We start from the raw sequence: 21,100 nt of genomic DNA on the forward strand, positions 1-21,100 counted from the left end.
CAATAGATGAATGGTTAAACAGAGCGTGATATATACATGCAATGAATATTATTCAGGTATAGAAAGGAAGGTCTAATACATGCCACATGCTGATGAACCTTGAAAACAGTATGCTAAATGAAAAAAGCCAGATACAAAAGGATACATATTGTATGATTTCATACCACACTTGCCGAAAGAGACTGCCAAAGGCTCCTCGAGAATGTTTGCTTTTCCATAGGTGCATTTCCCCTGAGTTCTCTCCTATAAAAGCCTGTCTTTTAAATAGCAGTGTCCCATTTAAATAATCCTTTCTGACAGAGGCTTGGCCCTGGAGTTCCTTGTGCATATTAAAACTATAAATAATCCTGTCATTAGGAATAAATCTCCTTAATGTTCATGTAATAACTGAATTCACCTCTAATTAATGTAGCATTACCTAGTGGCACAGGTGGATTAACTTCTGTTTTCTGATTGCCCTTGAATGTTGCCTGGAAGTTGCCAGGGTGCTGATGAAGTCAATAAGGGCTGTGCATTGATTTTCAGATGCGAGGACGATCCCCAGCACAGCTCCAGACGTGTCCCCGAGACTAACAACGTTCAACAGCACAGTGGCCGCGACCAAGGTGAAACACATGAGGGAGTAAGTAGCATGTTGCCTGACCCCTAGGAGAGTGGGACATCAGACCATATTGACAAGGAGTGTGATCCTATCACGTAATGCTATTCCACTTGGACACCACAGACATAACAGCTGTGCTCTTCTAGAAGCCGGTGTAAAAACTCATTTGGAAAGGCCTGAATCTGCATCAAAAACTCCTGCTGTGGTCTGAATGTGTGCCCCCCTCCCACAAATTCATATGTTGAAATCCTAACCTCCAGAGGACATGTTAATAGTAGGTGGAGCCTTTGGGAAGTGCTTACATCATGGCACTTAATGACTTGCACATAGGCCTTGTGAATGGGATTGGTGCCTTGTAACAGAGGTTCCAGAGAGCTCCCTAGCCCCTGGTGCCATGTGGGGACACAGGGAGCAGTTGCTGGCTTTGAACCAGGAAGAGGGCCGTCACCAGAAGCTGCCCATGCAGGTGCTTTGGTCTTGGACTTCTCAGCCTCCAGGACTGTGAGCAATGCATCTCTGTTGTTGATAAGCTACGCAGTCTATGGTAGGCTGTAGCAGCCCTGAAGAATAAAGACAGCACCGGTTACAGGCTTCTGGGCAAAGAAGAAACCCCAGCCTCCTAGTCCAAATTTTCCTGGACAATTCATGTCTGTAGATCAGGAGTTGACAAATTCTCTCTATAAGGGGTGATGTAATAAATACTTTAGGTTCTGTGGGCCGTAGAATTTCTGTCACAATCACTCAACTCTGCTGTTGTAACACAAAAGCAGCCTTAGCCAATATATAAATAAGTAAACGTGGCTGTGCTTCAATAGAACATTGTTTCAGGCTGAAATTTGAATTTCATACAATTTTCAAGTATCACAAAATATTATTATTTTGATATTTTTCAACCATTTAAAAATGTAAAAACAATTCTTAGCTCACAAAATGTACAAAAAGCAGGTGACAGGCCACTGATTTGGCCTGTGGCTCTATCGTTTGAAGACCCCTGCTAAACTTCTAAAGTCTACTTCCTGTATTGGCGCTGTTCATGAACAGTTAGGGAAGTTAGGCAAAAATTATTTTTCAGTCGATTTACATTTAGATTGTTCTTGCAACACCACACATCCTCATACAGGTTGATGTTTGAAAGCAAAGGAGAGGGGCGCCTGGGTGGCTCCGTCAGTTAAGCATCCAACTCTTGATTGTACCTCAGGCCTTGGTCTCAGGGTCATAAGTTTAAGCCCTGCCTTGGGCTCCATGCTGGGCCTATTTAAGCAAGAGAGAAAGAGAGAGAGGGAAAGAAAGAAAGGGGGAGGGAGGAAGGAAGGAAGCAAAGGAGAAAAAAGTGATGAAAATTATTTCTAAACTTAAAGCTGGTAGTGTATTTTCTTTTTTTTTCATGAACTTTCATTTAGTTTATTTTTTTTTGAAGTTCTTTTTTTTCTTTTTTTTTTAAATATGAAATTTATTGTCAAATTGGTTTCCATACAACACCCAGTGCTCATCCCAAAAGGTGCCTTCCTCAATACCCATCACCCACCCTTCCCTCCCTCCCACCCCCCATCAACCCTCAGTTTGTTCTCAGTTTTTAACAGTCTCTTATGCTTTGGCTCTCTCCCACTCTCACCTCTTTTTTTTTTTCCTTCCCCTCCCCCATGGGTTTCTGTTGAGTTTCTCAGGATCCACATAAGACTGAAAACATATAGTATCTGTCTTTCTCTGTATGACTTATTTCACTTAGCATCACACTCTCCAGTTCCATCCACGTTGCTACAAAAGGCCATATTTCATTCTTTCTCATTGCCAAGTAGTATTCCATTGTGTATATAAACCACAATTTCTTTATCCATTCATCAGTTGATGGACATTTAGGCTCTTTCCATCATTTGGCTATTGTTGAAAGTGCTGCTCTAAACATTGGGGTACAAGTGCCCCTATGCATCAGCACTCCTGTATCCCTTGGGTAAATTCCTAGCAGTGCTATTGCTGGGTCATAGGGTAGATCTATTTTTAGTTTTTTGAGGAACCTCCACACTGTTTTCCAGACAGGCTGCACCAGTTTGCATTCCCACCAACAGTGCAAGAGGGTTCCCGTTTCTCCACATCCTCGCCAGCATCTATAGTCTCCTGATGTGTTCATTTTAGCCACTCTGACTGGCATGAGGTAATATCTGAGTGTGGTTTTGATTCGTATTTCCTTGATGAGGAGCGACGTTGAACATCTTTTCATATGCCTGTTAGCCCTCTGGATGTCTTCCTTAGAGAAGTGTCTATTCATGTTTTCTGCCCATTTCTTCACTGGGTTATTTGTTTTTCGGGTGTGGAGTTTGGTGAGCTCTTTATAGATTTTGGATACTAGCCCTTTGTCCTATATGTCATTTGCAAATATCTTTTCCCATTCCGTTTGTTGACTTTTAGTTTTGTTTATTGTTTCCTTTGCCGTGCAGAAGCTTTTTATCTTCATGAGGTCCCAAGAGTTCATTTTTGCTTTTAATTCCCTTGCTTTTGGGGATGTGTCAAGTAAGAAATTGCTACGGCTGAGGTCAGAGAGGTCTTTTCCTGCTTTCTCCTCTAGGGTTTTGATGGTTTCCTGTCTCACATTCAGGTCCTTGATCCATTTTGAGTTTATTTTTGTGACTGGTGTAAGAAAGTGGTCTAGTTTCAACCTTCTGCATGTTGCTGTCCAGTTCTCCCAGCACCATTTGTTAAAGGGTCTTTCTTTTTTCCATTGGATATTCTTTCCTGCTTTGTCAAAGATTAGTTGGCCATACTTTTGTGGGTCTACTTCTGGGGTTTCTATTCTATTCCATTGGTCTATGTGTCTGTTTTTGTGCCAATACCGTGCTGTCTTGATGACTACAGCTTTGTAGTAGAGGCTAGAGTCTGGGATTGTGATGCCTCCCGCTTTGGTCTTCTTCTTCAATATTACTTTGGCTATTCGGGGTGTTTTGTGGTTCCACATAAATTTTAGGATTGCTTGTTCTAGCTTTGAGACGAATGCTGGTGCAATTTTGATTGGGATTGCATTGAATGTGTAAATAACTTTGGGTAGTATTGACATTTTAACAATATTTATTCTTGCAACCCATGAGCACGGAATGTTTTTCCATTTCTTTATATCTTCTTCAATTACCTTCATAAGCTTTCTATAGTTTTCAGCATACAGATCTTGTACATCTTTGGTTAGATTTATTCCTAGGTATTTTATGCTTCTTGGTGCAGTTGTGAATGGGATCAGTTTCTTTGTCTTTCTGTTGTTTCATTATTAGTGTATAAGAATGCAACTGATTTCTGTACATTGATTTTGTATCCTGCGACTTTGCTGAATTCATGTATCAGTTCTAGCAGACTTTTGGTGGAGTCTGTCGGGTTTTCCATGTATAATATCATGTCATCTGCAAAAATCAAAAGCTTGACTTCATCTTTGCCAATTTTGATGCCTTTGATTTCCTTTTGTTGTCTGATTGCTGATGCTAGAACTTCCAACACTATGTTAAACAACAGTGGTGAGAGTGGACATCCCTGTCGTGTTCCTGATCTCAGGGGGAAAGCTCTCAGTTTTTCCCCATTGAGGATGATATTAGCTGTGGGCTTTTCATAAATGGCTTTTATGATGTTTAAGTATGTTCTTTCTATCCCGACTTTCTCGAGGGTTTTTACTAAGAAAGGATGCTGAATTTTGTCAAATGCTTTTTCTTCATCGATTGACAGGATCATATGGTTCTTATCTTTTCTTTTATTAATGTGATGTATCACACTGATTGATTTCTGAATACTGAACCAGCCCTGCATCCCAGGAATGAATCCCACTTGATCATGGTGAATAATTCTTTTTATATGCTGTTGAATTCGATTTGCTAGTATCTTGTTGAGAATTTCTGCATCCATATTCATCAGGGATGTTGGCCTGTAGTTCTCTTTTTTTGCTGGGTCTCTGTCTGGTTTGGGAATCAAAATAATGCTGGCTTCACAGAATGAGTCTTGAAGTTTTCTTTCCCTTTCTATTTTTTGGAACAGCTTGAGAAGGATAGGTATTATCTCTGCTTTAAACGTCTGGTAGAATTCCCCAGGGAAGCCATCTGGTCCTGGACTCTTATTTGTTGGGAGATTTTTGATAACTGGTTCCATTTCTTCACTGGTTATGGGTCTGTTCAAGCTTTCTATTTCCTCCTGATTGAGTTTTGGAAGAGTGTGGGTGCTTAGGAATTTGTCCATTTCTTCCAGGTTGTCCAGTTTTTTGGCATATAATTTTTCATAGTATTCCCTGATAATTGCTTGTATTTCTGAGGGATTGGTTGTAATAATTCCATTTTCATTCATGATTTTATCTATTTGGGTCATCTCCCCTTTCTTTTTGAGAAGCCTGGCTAGAGGTTTATCAATTTTGTTTATTTTTTCAAAAAACCAAGTCTTGGTTTCATTTATCTGCTCTACAGTTTTTTTAGATGCTATATTGTTGATTTCTGCTCTGATCTTTATTATTTCTCTTCTGCTGGGTTTGGGGTGTCTTTGCAGTTCTGCTTCTATTTCCTTTAGGTGTGCTGTTAAATTTTGTATTTGGGATTTTTCTTGTTTCTTGAGATAGGCCTGGATTGCAATGTATTTTCCTCTCAGGACTGCATTCACTGCATCCCAAAGCATTTGGATTGTTGTATTTTCATTTTCGTTTGTTTCCATATATTTTTAAATTTCTTCTGTAATTGCTGGTTGACCCATTCATTCGTTAGTAGGGTGTTCTTTAACCTCCATGCTTTTGGAGGTTTTCCAGACTTTTTCCTGTGGTTGATTTCAAGTTTCATAGCATTGTGTGGTAATGTGTTTCAATGCTTATTGTTTCAGGTCCTGCTTAACTTAAATCTGAGTGGCCACATTGTAACAGAGTTACCATGGCAACAAGTGAATTCCAGGAACTGGAAGCCAGACGGAGTTTGCACTAAACTTTCCTGCTTCTGCCTACTTCCACTTCTCCTTGCTAGGAGGAGATTATGGGAAGCCTTTGTTAATTTCCCAGTGGATAATCTTCAAAGAAAAGTGAATCAACTATTTCTCCCTTAAAATTTAATAATGTGGTATTGTCAGATTTTTCATCTAACACATCATTACTTTGCAAAGTACACAGCATCCCATTTGCTAGCATATTATGAAATGCTTGAAATAATTAAAATGAAAGTAGTCTTGGCAAAATAAATGAAAGATGCATTCTTATGATTTCAGTCCTAGATTTTTGTTTTGTTTTGTTTTTTGCTTTTCCTTCCTTATTGCTTGACTGAGTTCAAATTTGACCAGGTGTTTTTCTGGCTCAGGTTTTAACCTAGATCAATGCAGCCTGGACTCCCTCCCGTGGCAGGTATTGCTTCTTCCACAAAACAACCCACCATGCCCTTATATCCCGTGTCACAAAACCCCGTTCCATTCCAGAAAAGACAAAAAAGGAAGTTGAGGCTACAGGGCTGAGTGTCTTCTTATTTTTTTTTAATTTTATTTTTTGTTTTTTTTTTTAATTTACATCCAAATTAGTTAGCATATAGTGCTACAATGATTTCAGCAGTAAATTTCTTACCCGATTCTGCCTCCCACAACCCCTCCAACAACCCTCAGTTTGTTCTCCATATTTATGAGTCTCTTCTGTTTTCTCTCCCTCCCTGTTTTTAAATTATTTTTGTTTCCATTCCCTTATGTTCATCTGCTTTGTCTCTTAAACTCCTCATATGAGTGAAGTCATATGATTTTTGTCTTTCTCTGACTAATTTCACTTAGCATAATACCCTCCAGTTCCATGTACGTAGTTGCAAATGGCAAGATTTCATTCTTTTTGATTGCCGAGTAATACACCATTGTATGTATATACCACATCTTCTTTATCCATTCATCCATCGATGGACATTTGCACTCTTTCCATACTTGGGCTATTGTTGATAGTGCTGCTATAAACATGGGGGTACATGTGTCCCTTCGAAACAGCACACCTGTATGCCTTGGATAAATGCCTAGAAGTGCAATTGCTGGGTCGTAGGGTAGTTCTATTTTTAGTTTTTTGAGGAACCTCTATACTGTTTTCCACAGTGGCTGCACCAGCTTGCATTCCCACCAGCAATGCAAAAGAGATCCTCTTTCTCCGCATCCTCGCCAACATCTGTTGTTGCCTGAGTTGTTAATGTTAGCCATTGTGACAGGTGTAAGGTGGTATCTCCTTGTCGTTTTGATTTGTATTTCCCTGATGATGAGTGATGTGGAGCATTTTTTCATGTGTTGGTGGGCCATCTGGATGTCTTCTTTGGAGAAGTGGCTATTCATGTCTTTTGCCCATTTCTTCACTGGATTCTTTGTGTTTTGGGTGTTGAGTTTAATAAGTTCTTTGTAGATTTTGGATACTAACCCTTTATTTGATATGTCATTTGCAAATATCTTCTCCCATTCTGTCGGTTGCCTTTTAGTTTCGCTGATTGTTTCCTTCACTGTGCAGAAGCTTTTTGTTTTAATGAGGTTCCAGTAGTTCATTTTTGCTTTTGTTTCCCTTGCCTCTGGAGACATGTTGAGTAACAAGTTGCACCACTTGCTGAAGAGACTGTCTTTATTTCATTGGATATTCTCTCCTGCTTTGTCAAAGATTGGTTGGCCATACGTTTGTGGGTCCATTTCTGGGTTCTCTATTCTGTTCCCTTAATCTGAGTGTCTGTTCTTTTTTTTTTTTTTTTTTTTTTTTTTTTTAAATTTTTTTTTTCAATGTTTTTTATTTATTTTTGGGACAGAGAGAGACAGAGCATGAACGGGGGAGGGGCAGAGAGAGAGGGAGACACAGAATCGGAAACAGGCTCCAGGCTCCGAGCCATCAGCCCAGAGCCTGACGCGGGGCTCAAACTCACGGACCGCGAGATCGTGACCTGGCTGAAGTCGGACGCTTAACCGACTGCGCCACCCAGGCGCCCCCTGAGTGTCTGTTCTTGTGCCAGTACCATACTGTCTTGATGATTATTGCTTTGTAGTATAGCTTGAAGTCTGGGATTGTGATGCCTCCTGCTTTGGTTTTCTTTTTCAAGATTTCTTTGGCTATTCAGGGTCTTTTCTGGTTCCATACAAATTTTAAGATTATTTGTTCTAGCTCTGTGAAGAATGCTGGTGTTATTTTGATAGGGATTGCATTGAATATGTAGATTGCTTGGGTAGTATCAACATTTTAACAATATTTGTTCTACCTATCCAGGAGCATGGAATCTTTTTCCATTTCTTTGTGTCTTCTTCAATATCTTTCATAAGCTTTCTATACTTTTCATTGTATAGATTTTTCACCTCTTTGGTTAGATTTATTCCTAAATATTTTACGGTTTTTGGTGCAACTGTAAATGGGATTGATTCCTTGATTTCTCTTTCTGTCACTTCATTGGTGGTGTATAGGATTGCAACCGATTTCTGTGCATTGATTTTATATCATGCAACTTTGCTGAGTTCATGAATCAGTTCTAGCAGTGTTTTGGTGTAATCTTTTGGGTTTTCCATATAAAGTATCTTGTCATCTGCAAAGAGTGAAAGTTTGACCTCCTCCTGGCTGATTTGGATGCCTTTTATTTCTTTGTGTTATCTGATTGCAGTGGTTAAGACTTCCAATACTATGTTGAATAACAGTGATGAGATGGACATCCCTGTCTTTTTTCTGACCTTAGGGGGAAAGCTCTCAGTTTTTCCCCATTGAGGATGATATTAGCATTGGGTCGTTCATATGTGGCTTTTATGATCTCGAGGTACACTCTTCTATCCCTGCTTTCTTGAGGGTTTTTATCAAGAAAGGATGCTGTATTTCGTCAAATGCTTTCTCTGCATCTATTAAGAGGATCCTATGGTTGTTGTCCTTTGTTTTATTGATATGATGAATCATGTTAATTGTTTTGCGGATATTGAACCATCCCTGCATCCCAGGTATAAATCCCACTTGGTCATGGTGAATAATTTTTGTAATGTATTGTTGGATCCGGTTGGCTAATATCTTGTTGAGGATTTTTGCATCCATGTTCATCAGGGAAATTGGTCTATAGTTCTCCTTTTTAGTGGGGTCTCTGTCTGGTTTTGGAATCAAGGTAATGCTGGCTTCATAGAAAGAGTTTGGAAGTTTTCCTTCCATTTCTATTTTTTGGAACAGTTTCAAGAGAATAGGTGTTAACTCTTCCCTAAATGTTTGGTAGAATTCCCCTGGAAAGCCATCTGGCCCTGGACTCTTGTTTTTTTGGCAGATTTTTGATTACTAATTCGATTTCCTTATTGGTTATGGGTCTGTTCAAATTTTCTATTTCTTCCTGTTTCAGTTTTGTTAGTGTATATGTTTCTAGGAATTTGTCCATTTCTTCCATATTGCCCATTTTATTGGCATAAATTTCTCATAATATTCTCTTATTATTGTTTGTATTTCTGCTGTGTTGGTTGTGATCTCTCCTCTTTCATTCTTGATTTTGCTTAACTGGGTCCTTTTTCTTTGTGATCAAACTTGCTAGTGGTTTATCAATTTTATTGATTCTTTCAAAGAACCAGCTTCTGGTTTCATTGATCTGTTCTACTGTTTTTTGGTTTCAATAGCATTAATTTCTGTGCTAATCTTTATTATTGCCTGTCTTCTGCTGGTTTTGGGTTTCATTTGCTGTTCTTGTTCCAGCTCCTTAAGTGGTAAGATTAGGTTCTATATCTGAGATCTTTCTTCCTTCTTTAGGAAGGACTGAACTGCTATATACTTTCCTCTTATGACTGCCTTTGCTGCGTCCCAGAGGTTTTGGGTTGTGGTGCTATCATTTTCATTGACTTCCATATACTTTTAATTTCCTCTTTAACTGCTTGGTTAGCCCATTCATTCTTTAGTAGGATGTTTTTCAGTCTCCAAGTATTTGTTACCTTTACAAATTTTTTCTTGTGGTTGATTTCGAGTTTCATAGCATTGTGGTCTGAAAATATGCACGGTATGATCTCAACCTCTTTGTACTTACTTAGGACTGATTTGTGTCCCAGTGTATGGTCTTTTCTGGAGAACGTTCCATGTGCACTGGAGAAGAATGTATATTCTGTTGCTTTAAGATGAAATGTTCTGAATAGATCTGTTAAGTCCATCTGGTCCAGTGTGTCATTCCAAGCCATTGTTTCCTTGTGGATTTTTTGATTAGATGACCCGTCCGTTGCTGTGAGTGGGGTGTTGAAGTCTCCTACTATTATGGTATTACTATCGATGAGCTTCTTTATGTTTGTGATTAATTGATTTATATATTTGGGTGCTCGCACATTTGGCGCCTAAATGTTTACAATTGTTAGGTCTTCTTGGTGGATAGACCCCTTGATTATGATATAATGCCCTTCTGCATCTCTTGATACAGTCCTACATTAAAGTCTAGATTGTCTGATATAAGTATGGCTACTCCAGCTTTCTTTTGTTGACCATTAGCATGATAGATGGTTCTCCATCCCCTTATTTTCACTCTGAAGGTGCCTTTAGGTCTGAAGTGGGTCTCTTGTAAACAGCATCTAGATGGATCTTGGTTTCTTATCCATTCTTTTACCCTATGTCTTTTGATTGGAGCATTGAGTCCATTGACGGTTAGAGTGAGTACTGAAAGATAGGAATTTATTGCTGTAATGATGCTTGTAGAGTTGGAGTTTCTGGTGGTGTTCTCTGGTCCTTTCTAATCTTTGTTGCATAAATTTTTTTTTCATCTTGTCTCCCCTCAGAGATTCCCCCTTAAAATTTCTTGCAGGGCTGGTTTAGTGGTCACAAACTCCTTTTATTTTTGTCTGGGAAACTTTTAATCTCTCCTTCTGTTTTGAATGACAGCCTTGCTGGATAAAGAATTCTTGGCTCCGTGTTTTTCTGGTTCAGCACACTGAATATATCCTGCCACTCCTTTCTGGCCTGCCAAGTTTCTGTGGATAGGTTAGCTGCAAACATGATCTGTCTTCCCTTGTATGTTAGGGACTTTTTTTCCTTGCTGTTTTCATTATTCTCTTCTTGCCTGAGTGTTTTGTGAATTTGACTATGATATGCCTTGTTGATGGTCAGTTTTTGTTGAATCTAATGGGAGTCCTCTGTGCTTCCTGGTTTGATGTCTGTGTCTTTCCCCAGGTTAGGAAAGTTTTCCTTTATGAATTGCTCACATAACCTTCTACCTCTGTTTCTCTCTCTTCCTCTTTTGGGAACCCTATGATTCTGATGTTCTTCCTTTTTAATGAGTCACTGATTTCTCTAATTCTTAAATCGTGCTTGTTTGCCTTACTCTACCTCTTTTTTTCTGCTTCATTATTCTCTATAAGTTTGTCCTCTATATCGCCGATTCTCTGTTCTGCCTCATCCATCCTTGCCGCCGCAGCATCCGTCTGTGATTGCAGCTCAGTTATAGCATTTTTTCATTCTGACTATTTTTTACTTCTTTTATCTCTGCAGAAAGGGATTCTAATCTATTTTCGACTCCAGCTAGTATTCTTATTATCGTGATTCTAAGTTCTGGTTCAGACATCTTGCTTGTATCTGTGTTGGTTAAATCCCTGGCTGTCGTTTCTTCGTGCTCTTTCTTTTGGGGTGAATTCCTTCGTGTTGTCATTTTGAAGGGAGAAAAGGAATTAATGAGGTAGAAAAATTAAAATTAAAAAATTAAATACGCACACACACACAAATTGAATAAATGATGCTAGATCCTAGGTGTGTTTTGGTCTGGGTGTTGAAAGTGGTTTGACAGAGTAGAGAAAAACGGGGGCAGGGAGGAAATCATTTGAGAATTTGAAAAATGAATAGACTGAAGTAGACTAAAATGAGATGATGGGAGTAAAATAGAATTTGAAAAAAATTACACAGAAGTAAAGAATATAGTAGAGAAAATCAAAGAAAAATATTTTTAATAAAAATTGAAAATAAAAATGAATTTTTTCTCTTTCTGTATTCAAGAAAAAGAAGTGAAAAAGAGAGAAAATAAAGGGAATTGAATAGATGGACCAGCTAACAGATTGAAATAGGACTGAAATTACTTTGTGCTCACCTAGAAGTCAGTTTATGAAGTGCTTTATAGTCCATAAACTAAGCAGGCGGTGAGACTTGTGTTCTTAAAGAGCGAGGTTGGCCCAGTTGGGTGGGGCTCAGTGTAACGGCTCCATCTCCACTAAATGGCACTGCTAACCTACTGGAGTGGAGAGTGTGGAACTCCTAGGTGCATATGCACATGTGCAGGAGCAGTGAAAATGGCGTTGCCCAGCTACCCAGTCTCTAGTATCGGAACTCTGTTCTCCCCGATCAGCAATTGCACACCTGTCCTCTGTCTTCAGCTTTCGTCCACTCCCTACTTTTTCACTGTCTGTGATCAAGCCCCAGGCAGTACTCTCTCTCCTGGGTTTTCCCCAGCTGCTACTTCTGAAGGACTGCGGCTTTGTCCCATTCTGCCCCTCTGTGGGAGCGTCTCACCGAGCAATGGCCGAACAATGGCCGAATGTCAGCTGCACCCAGGAATGCTTGCTGGACCCTGCCGCTGTCAGTGCCCTAAGACTGCGGCCAGGTGCCAGCTCGCCCCAGAGAAAGTTTGCGAGATAGTGTAGCAGTAGCTTTTCAGGGATTATGGAAAATCACAACACATCTGGCCCCAGGTTTCACTCCCAACGACATTCCAGCACCAGTGAATGTGGCTGTTCTCTGGGGTCTGCTGGGACCAGGAGGCTTCAACAGTGTCTACCAAATGTCCTTCCAGCAGTGGAACCGCTTTTCTCCATGTGGCCTGAGAACCTCCCAGACCCCACTCTGCTCCTGTGGATTCGCCCTTCCCACCAAAGCACCGCCAGGTATGGAGCTGCAGAGTTTCATACTTTGTGCTCCCCTTGTTTATGGTTTTAATGGAATTTAAACCCTCTCTTTCTCCTTTCTCCCTTTTTAGTTTAGTTCTTGCCACTGTTTCCAATTTTCCACTTTCTCTCCAGCTGCATTTGGGGGCGTTGCTTTTCCCGTATTCTCCCCACCCCCCCCCGCCCCATCTCTATCCTCTCTCTGCCCACAAAAGCACCTCCCTGCCCTCTGTGGCTTCTCGCTCCCCAAGTTCACTTCACCGCGCCATGTACCTGCTTAATTCTGTGGTTCAGGTTGTGCAGATTGTTTTCTTAATCCTCCAATAAGTTTTCTAGGTGTGAAGGATGGTTTGGTGTTGGTCTGGCTGTATTTCATGGACATGATATACACAAAAAACTCCCGTGCTGTTCCGCCATCTTGGCTCCTCCCTCTGTTTGGTTATCTTTCAATGGGTGTGCCTCTGCAGATCAGTGTCCCTCTATCAGGGCTGAGTGTCTTCTGAGGCTGTTGTGTTTCCTATTCTAAGTCGCAGAGCATGGCCAGAAGAGAGAGGGCCTTGCCACATGCTCTCACATTCTTGGTGCAGTGACTTACTGTGTGCTCTGCACATGACAGCAACTGTTAGGGCACAAAGACCAATGAATGACCTTTGTCCCAGGGAAGGTGTAAGGCAGAGAAAGCACCAAACTTCAAAGTGGGAAGCCAAATGACAACACAATGGTTTTATTATATGAGGTAACAGTTAAGAAAAGCCCCCAAGTGGGACCATGGCCATGTGCCAAATGGAGCAGGTGGTGAGAGCTTCCGGATCAGAAAGGGGAAGTCAAGGAGGCCTCTGGGAGAAGTGGAAACTTGGCTTTGTCCTTACTAGAGAGGTAGGATTTTGAAAGGTAAATAGAAGAAATGTGAGGCTGGAGGCCATCGTATATGGAGTCTGAGTCATGACTTCACCAATAAACAGTTTTCAGACCCTAGGCAAGTGATTTTCAAAGGTTCAGTTTCCTCATCTGCAAAATGGTTATAACATTATTGCCACAGTTGGATCCCTGGGAAGGTAGACTTGGAGGTGGGGATTACTGCGCAGGAGGTCTGTGAGGGGGTGTTCATGACGCCAGCACGTGTAGAAAGGAGGGGAAGGAAGTGGACTATGCACAGGGACACATCAGCCTGTGCCATGGTCTCAGTGGAGGCCTCCACGGACCCTGCAGAGAACTCTGAAGCTTGGATGGCCCTGCAGAACTGTCCAGAGTTCGGGTGAGAGGGCCAGGCCTTTGCAGCCCCAGGTCAGTCAAGGACTGGATATGGGCCATCTAGGAAGGGATTGTGACTGAAAAGGACATTCTCCAGGCAAGGTTCTCCACCAGTGGTACCCCCCACAGTGGGAGAGTACCTGCAGGGCCTGCTACGATGAGCAAGTGATGTAATGCATATCAAACTGATACATACAAGAGGCATTCTTAAGGAAAAATCAAGTATTTAGTGCCTATCATTAAGGAGTAAAGAAGATAGCTTTTTATTCAAAAGACTATAAGGAAGGGCATACACGCAATGTATTTCAGGGATACTAATTATATCAGGCCAATAGTGTTAATTTTTTCAAATTTTATTTTCAAAAATATTAAGCCTATAGAAATGTTGAAAGAATAGCACAGTAAATACTGACATATGCTTCACCTAGATTCACCAGTTGTTAACATTTTGTCACATTTGCATTAGCTGTTCACATCCATATTTATACATGATTATAATAATTATTACTGTGTCATTTGAGAATAAATTTCACTCATCATGATCTTTCACACCTAAATATTTAAGTGTGAAACTCCAAAGAACATGGATATTCTCTTATGTAATCTCAGCAAATTATTAAATTTAAGATATTTCACATTGATATATACCATAGACTATACTAACCAACATTCAAATTTCACCGATTGACCAAATAATACCCTTTGTAGCAATACTTTTTTTCCGACCCAGGATACATGCCAGTTTCACACATTAACATTTAGTTGTTAGGTCTCTTTGGTGTCATTTATTCTGAAACAGCTCCTCAGTTATTTGTTGTCTTTCATGGCATTGACATTTTTTATGAGTACAGGATGGGCTATTTTGTACAATGCCCCTCAATTTGGGTTTGTCTATTATTCCTTTGTGATTAGATCTAGGTTTTACTTTTTTGTTATGGTATCCTATATAAATGATGCTGTGTCCTTCTGAATTTTTAAAAATTTAACTTGGGAAGTTACAGATAGTAGTCAGGATAGTATAATTAATTCCATTGGATTCATCAGTCAGCTCAACAATTATCAACCTATGGTAAACCTTGTTTTATCTCTACTTCCAACTATTCACCTATGTTACTTTTAAGGGACTCCCATTCACCATATCTTTTCATCCATTAATTTTTCAGTAATATGTGAATTTGAACCTGTTGCTTGACATCTCTCTTTGGGTGTCCTTGAGGCATTTCAGATTCAGGATGTCCAAAACTGAACTCCTGGTTTCCCTCCCAAACCTCCTCCCTTCACAGCCTTCCCCATCTTTACATAAGAAAGGTAAGATCTAGGGAAGAACAAACCTTCCAGTTCAGTTATCAGTGCTTCTAAAGGCTTAGTGTGTGGTGGTTTAGGGGTGTCAGACAAGTGGCCTCATCATCTCCCACAGTGAGAAAGTAAAGCTCTCTAAGGAAACTGGGGAGTAATGCATGTGGTGACCCCCTGCCGTGTTTCTTCTAGTTCTCTCCAAGCTCCCTCGTCAAGTTTAGTGAGCATTCATGTATGCAGTGCCAGGCCTAGAGCAGACCCTGGTATAGTGGTCAGGATGGAGGGTGTGAAGCAGGGAGACAGCAATTGCTGCAATTTGAATCCCTGCTCATCATTACTAGTGTGCGTCCTTGGACAAATTACCCAACCTCCTTGTACCTGAGATTTCTCATCGGAAAGTAGGGCCAATATTGGTTCCTACTTCACAGGGTTGTTGTGAGGTGATCTCATGTTGAGATCATGAATTTATGAAATGCACTTAGGATAGTTTGTGGCACATAGCATATACTCAATAAAATGTTAACAACTTATAATATGACTCTCAATATCCATGTGGTTGCTACCTCTTGAAAAGCCCCAAGTGAAGTCTCTGAAGGTGCTGGCATGTGTTAGTCTGCTAAGTGATGTTTTATACCTAAGGGCATCTGTGGGCGAAGAAGCTGTGAAGATATTTATATAGTGTTTTTGTGGGTTTTTTTAAGCATGCAAAAAGAAGTGCCAGGTCTCTGGGAAAATATCAGGAAGTTGTTGAATATAAAAACCAGCCATTTACCATCCTCCAACACTTAATTCCCTGTCACAGGTACTTCTTACTCCTGTTGGGAGACCACTCCACAGATGAAACTCACTGCCGGGGGCATGGACAGCACTGGGTGTTAGCAGCTATTAGGTGGTGCCACTCAAAGTCTTTAGATTGTCAGCAGAATCACAAGAAACCAGTACTGACTTCCTTCCTGACTAAGTAATTTCCATGCACATATGAAGAAAGGTTGCTATTCATATACGGATGGATGGATGGATGGATGGATGGCCCTTTGTGACTTCATGGGCTTCTGTCGCTTCAAAGAACTCCTGAAGCTTCTACCCTCATAGCAAGTGTAGAAGGGTAGAAATCCAAAAGGGTTTCTGTTGAGAAGAGTTTTCTTTACCACCATTAGCTGGATTTGATTCCAGGCCTGGCTCCAGAATGGTCCAGTTGGTCAGCTCTCAGCTCTGAGGGGAGTAAGTGACACACTATTGCTAAAGGATCGATCCTCTAACTCTAATACACAGGCCAAGACAACGTGTCATGCCACGAAGGTGTTTTTCAACCTGAATGAATAGTTCTCCTGACCTTTAAATATCAAGTAATCTCACTAGAATCCTTGGCTTTGCTACTTAGGTATGGTCCATAGACCAACAGCATGGAGATCACCTAGAAGCTTGTGAGAAATGCAGAATCTCTGCCCTCACCCCTCCTAACTTAGAATCTGCATTTTAATAAGTTCCCGGGAGAATCATATCCATATTAAAGTTTGAGAAGCACTGAATCTAAAGTATTTTACCTGGAGGGAGTTTGTTACCAGAGTATGAGTTGGGATCACCTTAATAAAAGCCAAATATAATATAAAAATATACCTATGTCTTTAAGGCCTCAATTTTTTATTCTTTTTTATTTACTTGTTTTCTATTTTGTTAAGGAAGGTATAATTTATATCTAATAAAGATTACCTTTTTTAGTGTATAGTTCTATGAGTTTTGACAAATGTGTAACAATAAAATTCACTCTGTTTACCATATAGCTCTATCAGTTTTGATAAGTGCATATAGCTATATAACCATCGTCACTGTCAAGATTATAGAAGTTTCTAAAAAAAAAAAAAAACAAAAAGATTATAGAAGTTTCTATAGAAGATTATAGAACCTCCAAATATTCCTTGTGCTTCTTCTTTGTAACCCATCTCTCCCATCATACCCTGCCCCTGTCAACCACTGATCTGTTTTCTGTCCCTATAGTTTTATCTTTTCCAGAATATCATGTAAGTGGGCTCATCACTTAGCATTATTGGTCCTAATTGTAAATGGATGGTAGTTGTGGATATGGATCTAAATCTGTGAACTAGATATGTTAGACATTTGTAGTAGTTTTTTTCCTTTGTTCCCCATAGAATTGTTACAAGGAGAGCCAGGTTTAGTGTATAGTTTCAGGCACCTCATGAGCATTTGTCCTAAAGGTGTGTGGACCCACAAAGCCTGCTATTAGAGGGACTCACTACCCAGGAAATTCTGAAGATGAACTTCTGGTTTCCCTGTCAGGGACTCGTCAGGTTCTTTCAGTGGCCAAGAGGTCTTACTGCCTGGAAACCATGGGCAGAGGGGGGTGGACTCTAACATCCTGCTCAGTGGGACAAAGTTCTAGGCATGGGACCCACCTTACTAAGACTCAGCCTGAGAACGGGCACCTATGGAGAAGGCCTAAAAGTCTCAGGGAGCTTCTGAGCCCATTTCTCCAGTTGGAAGTCAATGCCCTGAGAAACATCCGGGCCCTAAATTTTCTTAATGAGAGGGATGGGAGCTCTTTGTGGTGACCACAGCTCTGAATCACCTCTGCATTGATAATTAATGCACAGGCACAGGAAAAACAAAGTATCTGCCTGCATAGATGTGTGTTTTCTCTTTGGAAAATACAGTGACACATGTATCAGGCTTCTTGAAGTTGTCCGTAGCTCATTGATGTTCTGGTCTTTTTTAAGGCCTTTTCTCCCTCTCTCTGTTTCATTTTGAATAGTTTCTAGTGCTATGTTTTCAACTTAACTCATCTTTTCCTCTGCAATGTGTGATCTGCTGTTAATCCCAATCAGTATATTTTTCATCTGAGATACTATAGTTTTCATCTCTATAAGTTTGATTTGAGTCTCTTTTTAAAATATTTTTCACGTATTTAATTAACATGGTCAATATATTTTCTAGTTACTTGAACAAGTATAATATAGTTTCATTATTTTGGTGTTCTTATCTGCTAATGCTAATATGTGTCATTTCTGTGTCAATTGGTTGATTTTTCTCCTAATTATAGGTAATATTTTTCTACTGCCTGGTATTCCTGGTAATCTTTGCTTGAATGTCTGGCATTGTGAATTTTACTTTGTTGAGTGCTGGTTATTTTTGTATTTTTGTACTCCAACAAGTAGTCTCAAGCTTTGTTTTAGGATTCAGTTAAATGAGTAGGAAACAATTTGATACATTTGGGTCTTACTTCTGAGCTTTGTCACGTGGGACCCCCGGCAGCCTTCAAGCTATGGCTGATCATAGCCCATTACTGAGGCGAGACCCTTCTGTGTACTCTACCTAATGACCAGTGAGTTGTCGAGTTTCATAATAAATGACAACCTGGCAGGTATGAAGAGGCAGTCTTCATAAAAAGTTTCATAAAGCAGTTTCCTCTTTATAACTCTTTTGCATGGTTCTTTCCTTAACCTCAGTAATTTCCTCACGTGCATGCAACCCATTTCTATTTAACTGGATCATTAGGCTCCATGTGGGTATATAAAAGTTTATTTGGTTCACATATTTAGAAACTGCTTTTGTTTTATTACTTTTGTTTCTTAATTATGTAAAGTGGTTCCATGGGTCCAAAGTCAAATCCATAAAAAGGCATATTTAAAGAAGATAGCTTCGGGGCGCCTGGGTGGCTGGCTCAGTCGGTTGAGCGTCCGACTTCAGCTCAGGTCACGATCTCGCGGTAGGTGAGTTGGAGCCCCGCCTCGGGCTCTGGGCTGATGGCTCAGAACCTGGAGCCTGCTTTGCATTCTGTGTCTCCCTCTCTCTCTGCCCCTCCCCCGTTCATGCTCTGTCTCTCTCTGTCTCAAAAATAAATAAATGTTAAAAAAAAAAAATAAAGAAGATAGCTTCTATCCTTGATCCCTTACCCTATTCTCTCCCTTCCACAAATGGGAATCATTAAAAAAATGTATGGCTCATCCTTTCATTTAAAAAAGATATTCAGATAAAGGTATCATATTTCTCACTTCTTAAGAAATTGGCAACACATTACACACACTTTGGTCTGTTTCACCTGGCAATATATCCTCGGGATTACTTCACAGTAGTGTATAGCAATAGGCGTCATTCCTTTTCACAGCTTCCAAGATGTCCTTTGTGCGGAGGGACTGTTGTTTATTCACCCTTTCCCCAGATGGACATATGGGTTTTTCCAGGCTTTAGCTGTTACAGGTAGTACTATAATGAATACCCTGTGCATTTACCTTTTTTGTTTTATTTACAGTTTATCTTTGAGATAGATTTCTAGAGACGGAATTGCTTGATCAGAAAGTAAATGCGTATATAGTTCTGGTAGGTATCACCGAATGCCATTTTGCATTCCAACCCAGCAGTGTATGCAAGTGCCTCTTCTCCGGTTTCTCCACAGAGTATGTTATCAAACTTTTGGATTTTATGTTTTCTACTCTCTTCCTCTCTCTCTCTCTCTCTCTCCCTCTCTCTAGTAAACTTAGTCTTTGACCTTGTGACCTATTTTCTTTGCTTTTGCTATATTTTTTGGAATATAGGAAGTTGTATTTTCATCTCTGTCAGCAAACACACTTGAGAGTCAGGAACAGAAAATGTCTCTAAGTCTAGACTTGCAGTGGAAGAGAAGAAGCCACTTTTGGCCTCAGGGTTCAGCTGAGCTTTCCAACCCAGTTTACCAGAAATATTGTTTATTGAGAATCAAATGCTGTTGCTCACATGGGTTAATAAAAAGTGATACTTTGGCAGGGGGAGAGGGTTAGTGATTTTTGTGAATTATCTAAATGAGGTGAAGAAACTCACGGTGCCCTAACATGTCGGAGGAATCGCTTTTCCAGAAGTGTTGGTTTTGGTGTCACTGGTCGTAGCTGATGAACGCCTAGAGTCGGTGTGGTGATGTGCAGCATCATGCCCATTGGACATTGCTCTCCTGTAAGTAGGCAGTGGATAGATAGTCTTTGTTGAAGAGGACGGGAGGAAAGGTGGTTCCCGTGGAGCTGCCTAGTGTGTTTGGTGAGATGCACTCACGACTTACCTGTGTGAGCATGCCCGACACAGTGCGTGCCACTTTGATACTCAGAACCGGTTTATGTATTTGTGGGTGTGCATCATAGAGGCCTGTCCTTGGCCGGATGGCACTAGATCCTGTGTTAGCTGCTGCAGCTACAGAGCCCTCTTTGAGTGCTGCAGGGCTGTGGAGAATTTTCTGGCAATTTCATTGTTGAACTCTCATGTCTACTGTTTGGAAAGGTCTGGGCAAGGTTAGAGCACAGCTCTGGCCGAGTGCTGTGATGAGAGCTGAAGTCAACTATTTAGAGGCTGCAGAAGGCACAAGGAGGTGCTATAGTAACCGTGAGGTCAAACATAGTAATTGGATCAGTCTCAGCTAGCTGCCTCAGAAGTTCTTGAAATTTTTCTTTCACTTTCAATCACAGGATGACCTTGACCGAAGAAGGTCAAACTGGAAATGAGAAGCCCATGACCTTTATTGTTCTTCTTGTTAACCTGATACATGGCTCATCATGCAGTAGCAATCACTTGTAAAAGAAAATGGTGGTGGAGCGTTAAGCACTTGCTAAAATACTTCCAAGATGGAGTGGCATGAGGTTTGTAATAGTATCAGCTCAGGTTCTAAACTGGACCAAAGCCATAGCAATGTTTATGTGAAGGGAAGCTTGCTTTCAATGCCCAGAGGTGTGATAAGGAACGTGTGCTAAGCCAGACACCCACTACCACAGGCGGCTCTCACCACACATCTGTGAGATGGCAAAACTCCCCATTTTATAAGTAAAGGAGTTGTATTTCAGGAGGTTAAGAAACCTCCCTACTGTCACACAGCTAGTAAGTGGCAAGGCTATGTTTACAATAGAAGTATGATTAATTCCAGGGCGCTTGGGTGGCTCAGTCAGTTAAGCAGCCAGCTTTGGCTCAGGTCATGATCTCCCGGTCCACCATTTCGAACCCTGTGCCGGGAGCCAGGAGCCTGCTGCAGATTCTGTGTCTCCTCTCTCTCTGCCCCTCCCCTACTTGTGCTCTATCTATCTCTCTCTCTCTAAAAAATAAAACATTAAAAAATAATAGTAAGCGCCTAGGTGGCCATCAGTTAAGCTTCCAACTTCAGCTCAGGTCATGATCTTACCATTCATGAGTTCATGCCCCACGTTGGGCTCTGCGCTG

At 40.6% G+C, this 21,100-nt stretch overlaps 1 protein-coding gene and 1 long non-coding RNA gene across 14 annotated transcripts in view; one reads left to right on the forward strand and one right to left on the reverse strand.

Annotated features, from left to right (window-relative positions):
* The window catches only part of LOC131511830 (uncharacterized), a 28,301-nt gene extending 15,317 nt beyond the window's left edge, over positions 1–12,984 (reverse strand). For 2 of the 3 annotated variants that reach the window (XR_009261764.1, XR_009261765.1), the window contains exons 1-2: positions 12,644–12,984; positions 419–645 (exon numbers count right to left, since the gene is read on the reverse strand). This is a non-coding gene — a long non-coding RNA (uncharacterized LOC131511830). Of the gene's footprint in view, positions 1–418; positions 646–1,682; positions 1,853–12,643 lie in introns of all 3 variants that reach the window. The other variant, XR_009261766.1, reaches the window with a different exon arrangement.
* NEK11 (NIMA related kinase 11) overlaps positions 1–21,100 on the forward strand; it is a 288,025-nt gene that overhangs the window by 224,119 nt on the left and 42,806 nt on the right. For 7 of the 11 annotated variants that reach the window (XM_058729881.1, XM_058729887.1, XM_058729876.1 and 4 more), the window contains one exon: positions 526–622. The exons of 3 other annotated variants lie outside the window; for them this stretch is intronic. In XM_058729881.1, coding sequence (XP_058585864.1) covers positions 526–622 — 97 coding nt within the window. Of the gene's footprint in view, positions 1–525; positions 1,317–21,100 lie in introns of those variants that run through there. One more of the 11 variants, XM_058729886.1, reaches the window with a different exon arrangement.

This window comes from Neofelis nebulosa, chromosome 5 (assembly GCF_028018385.1).
Source record: "Neofelis nebulosa isolate mNeoNeb1 chromosome 5, mNeoNeb1.pri, whole genome shotgun sequence".
In the NCBI taxonomy this organism is placed as follows: domain Eukaryota; kingdom Metazoa; phylum Chordata; class Mammalia; order Carnivora; family Felidae; genus Neofelis; species Neofelis nebulosa.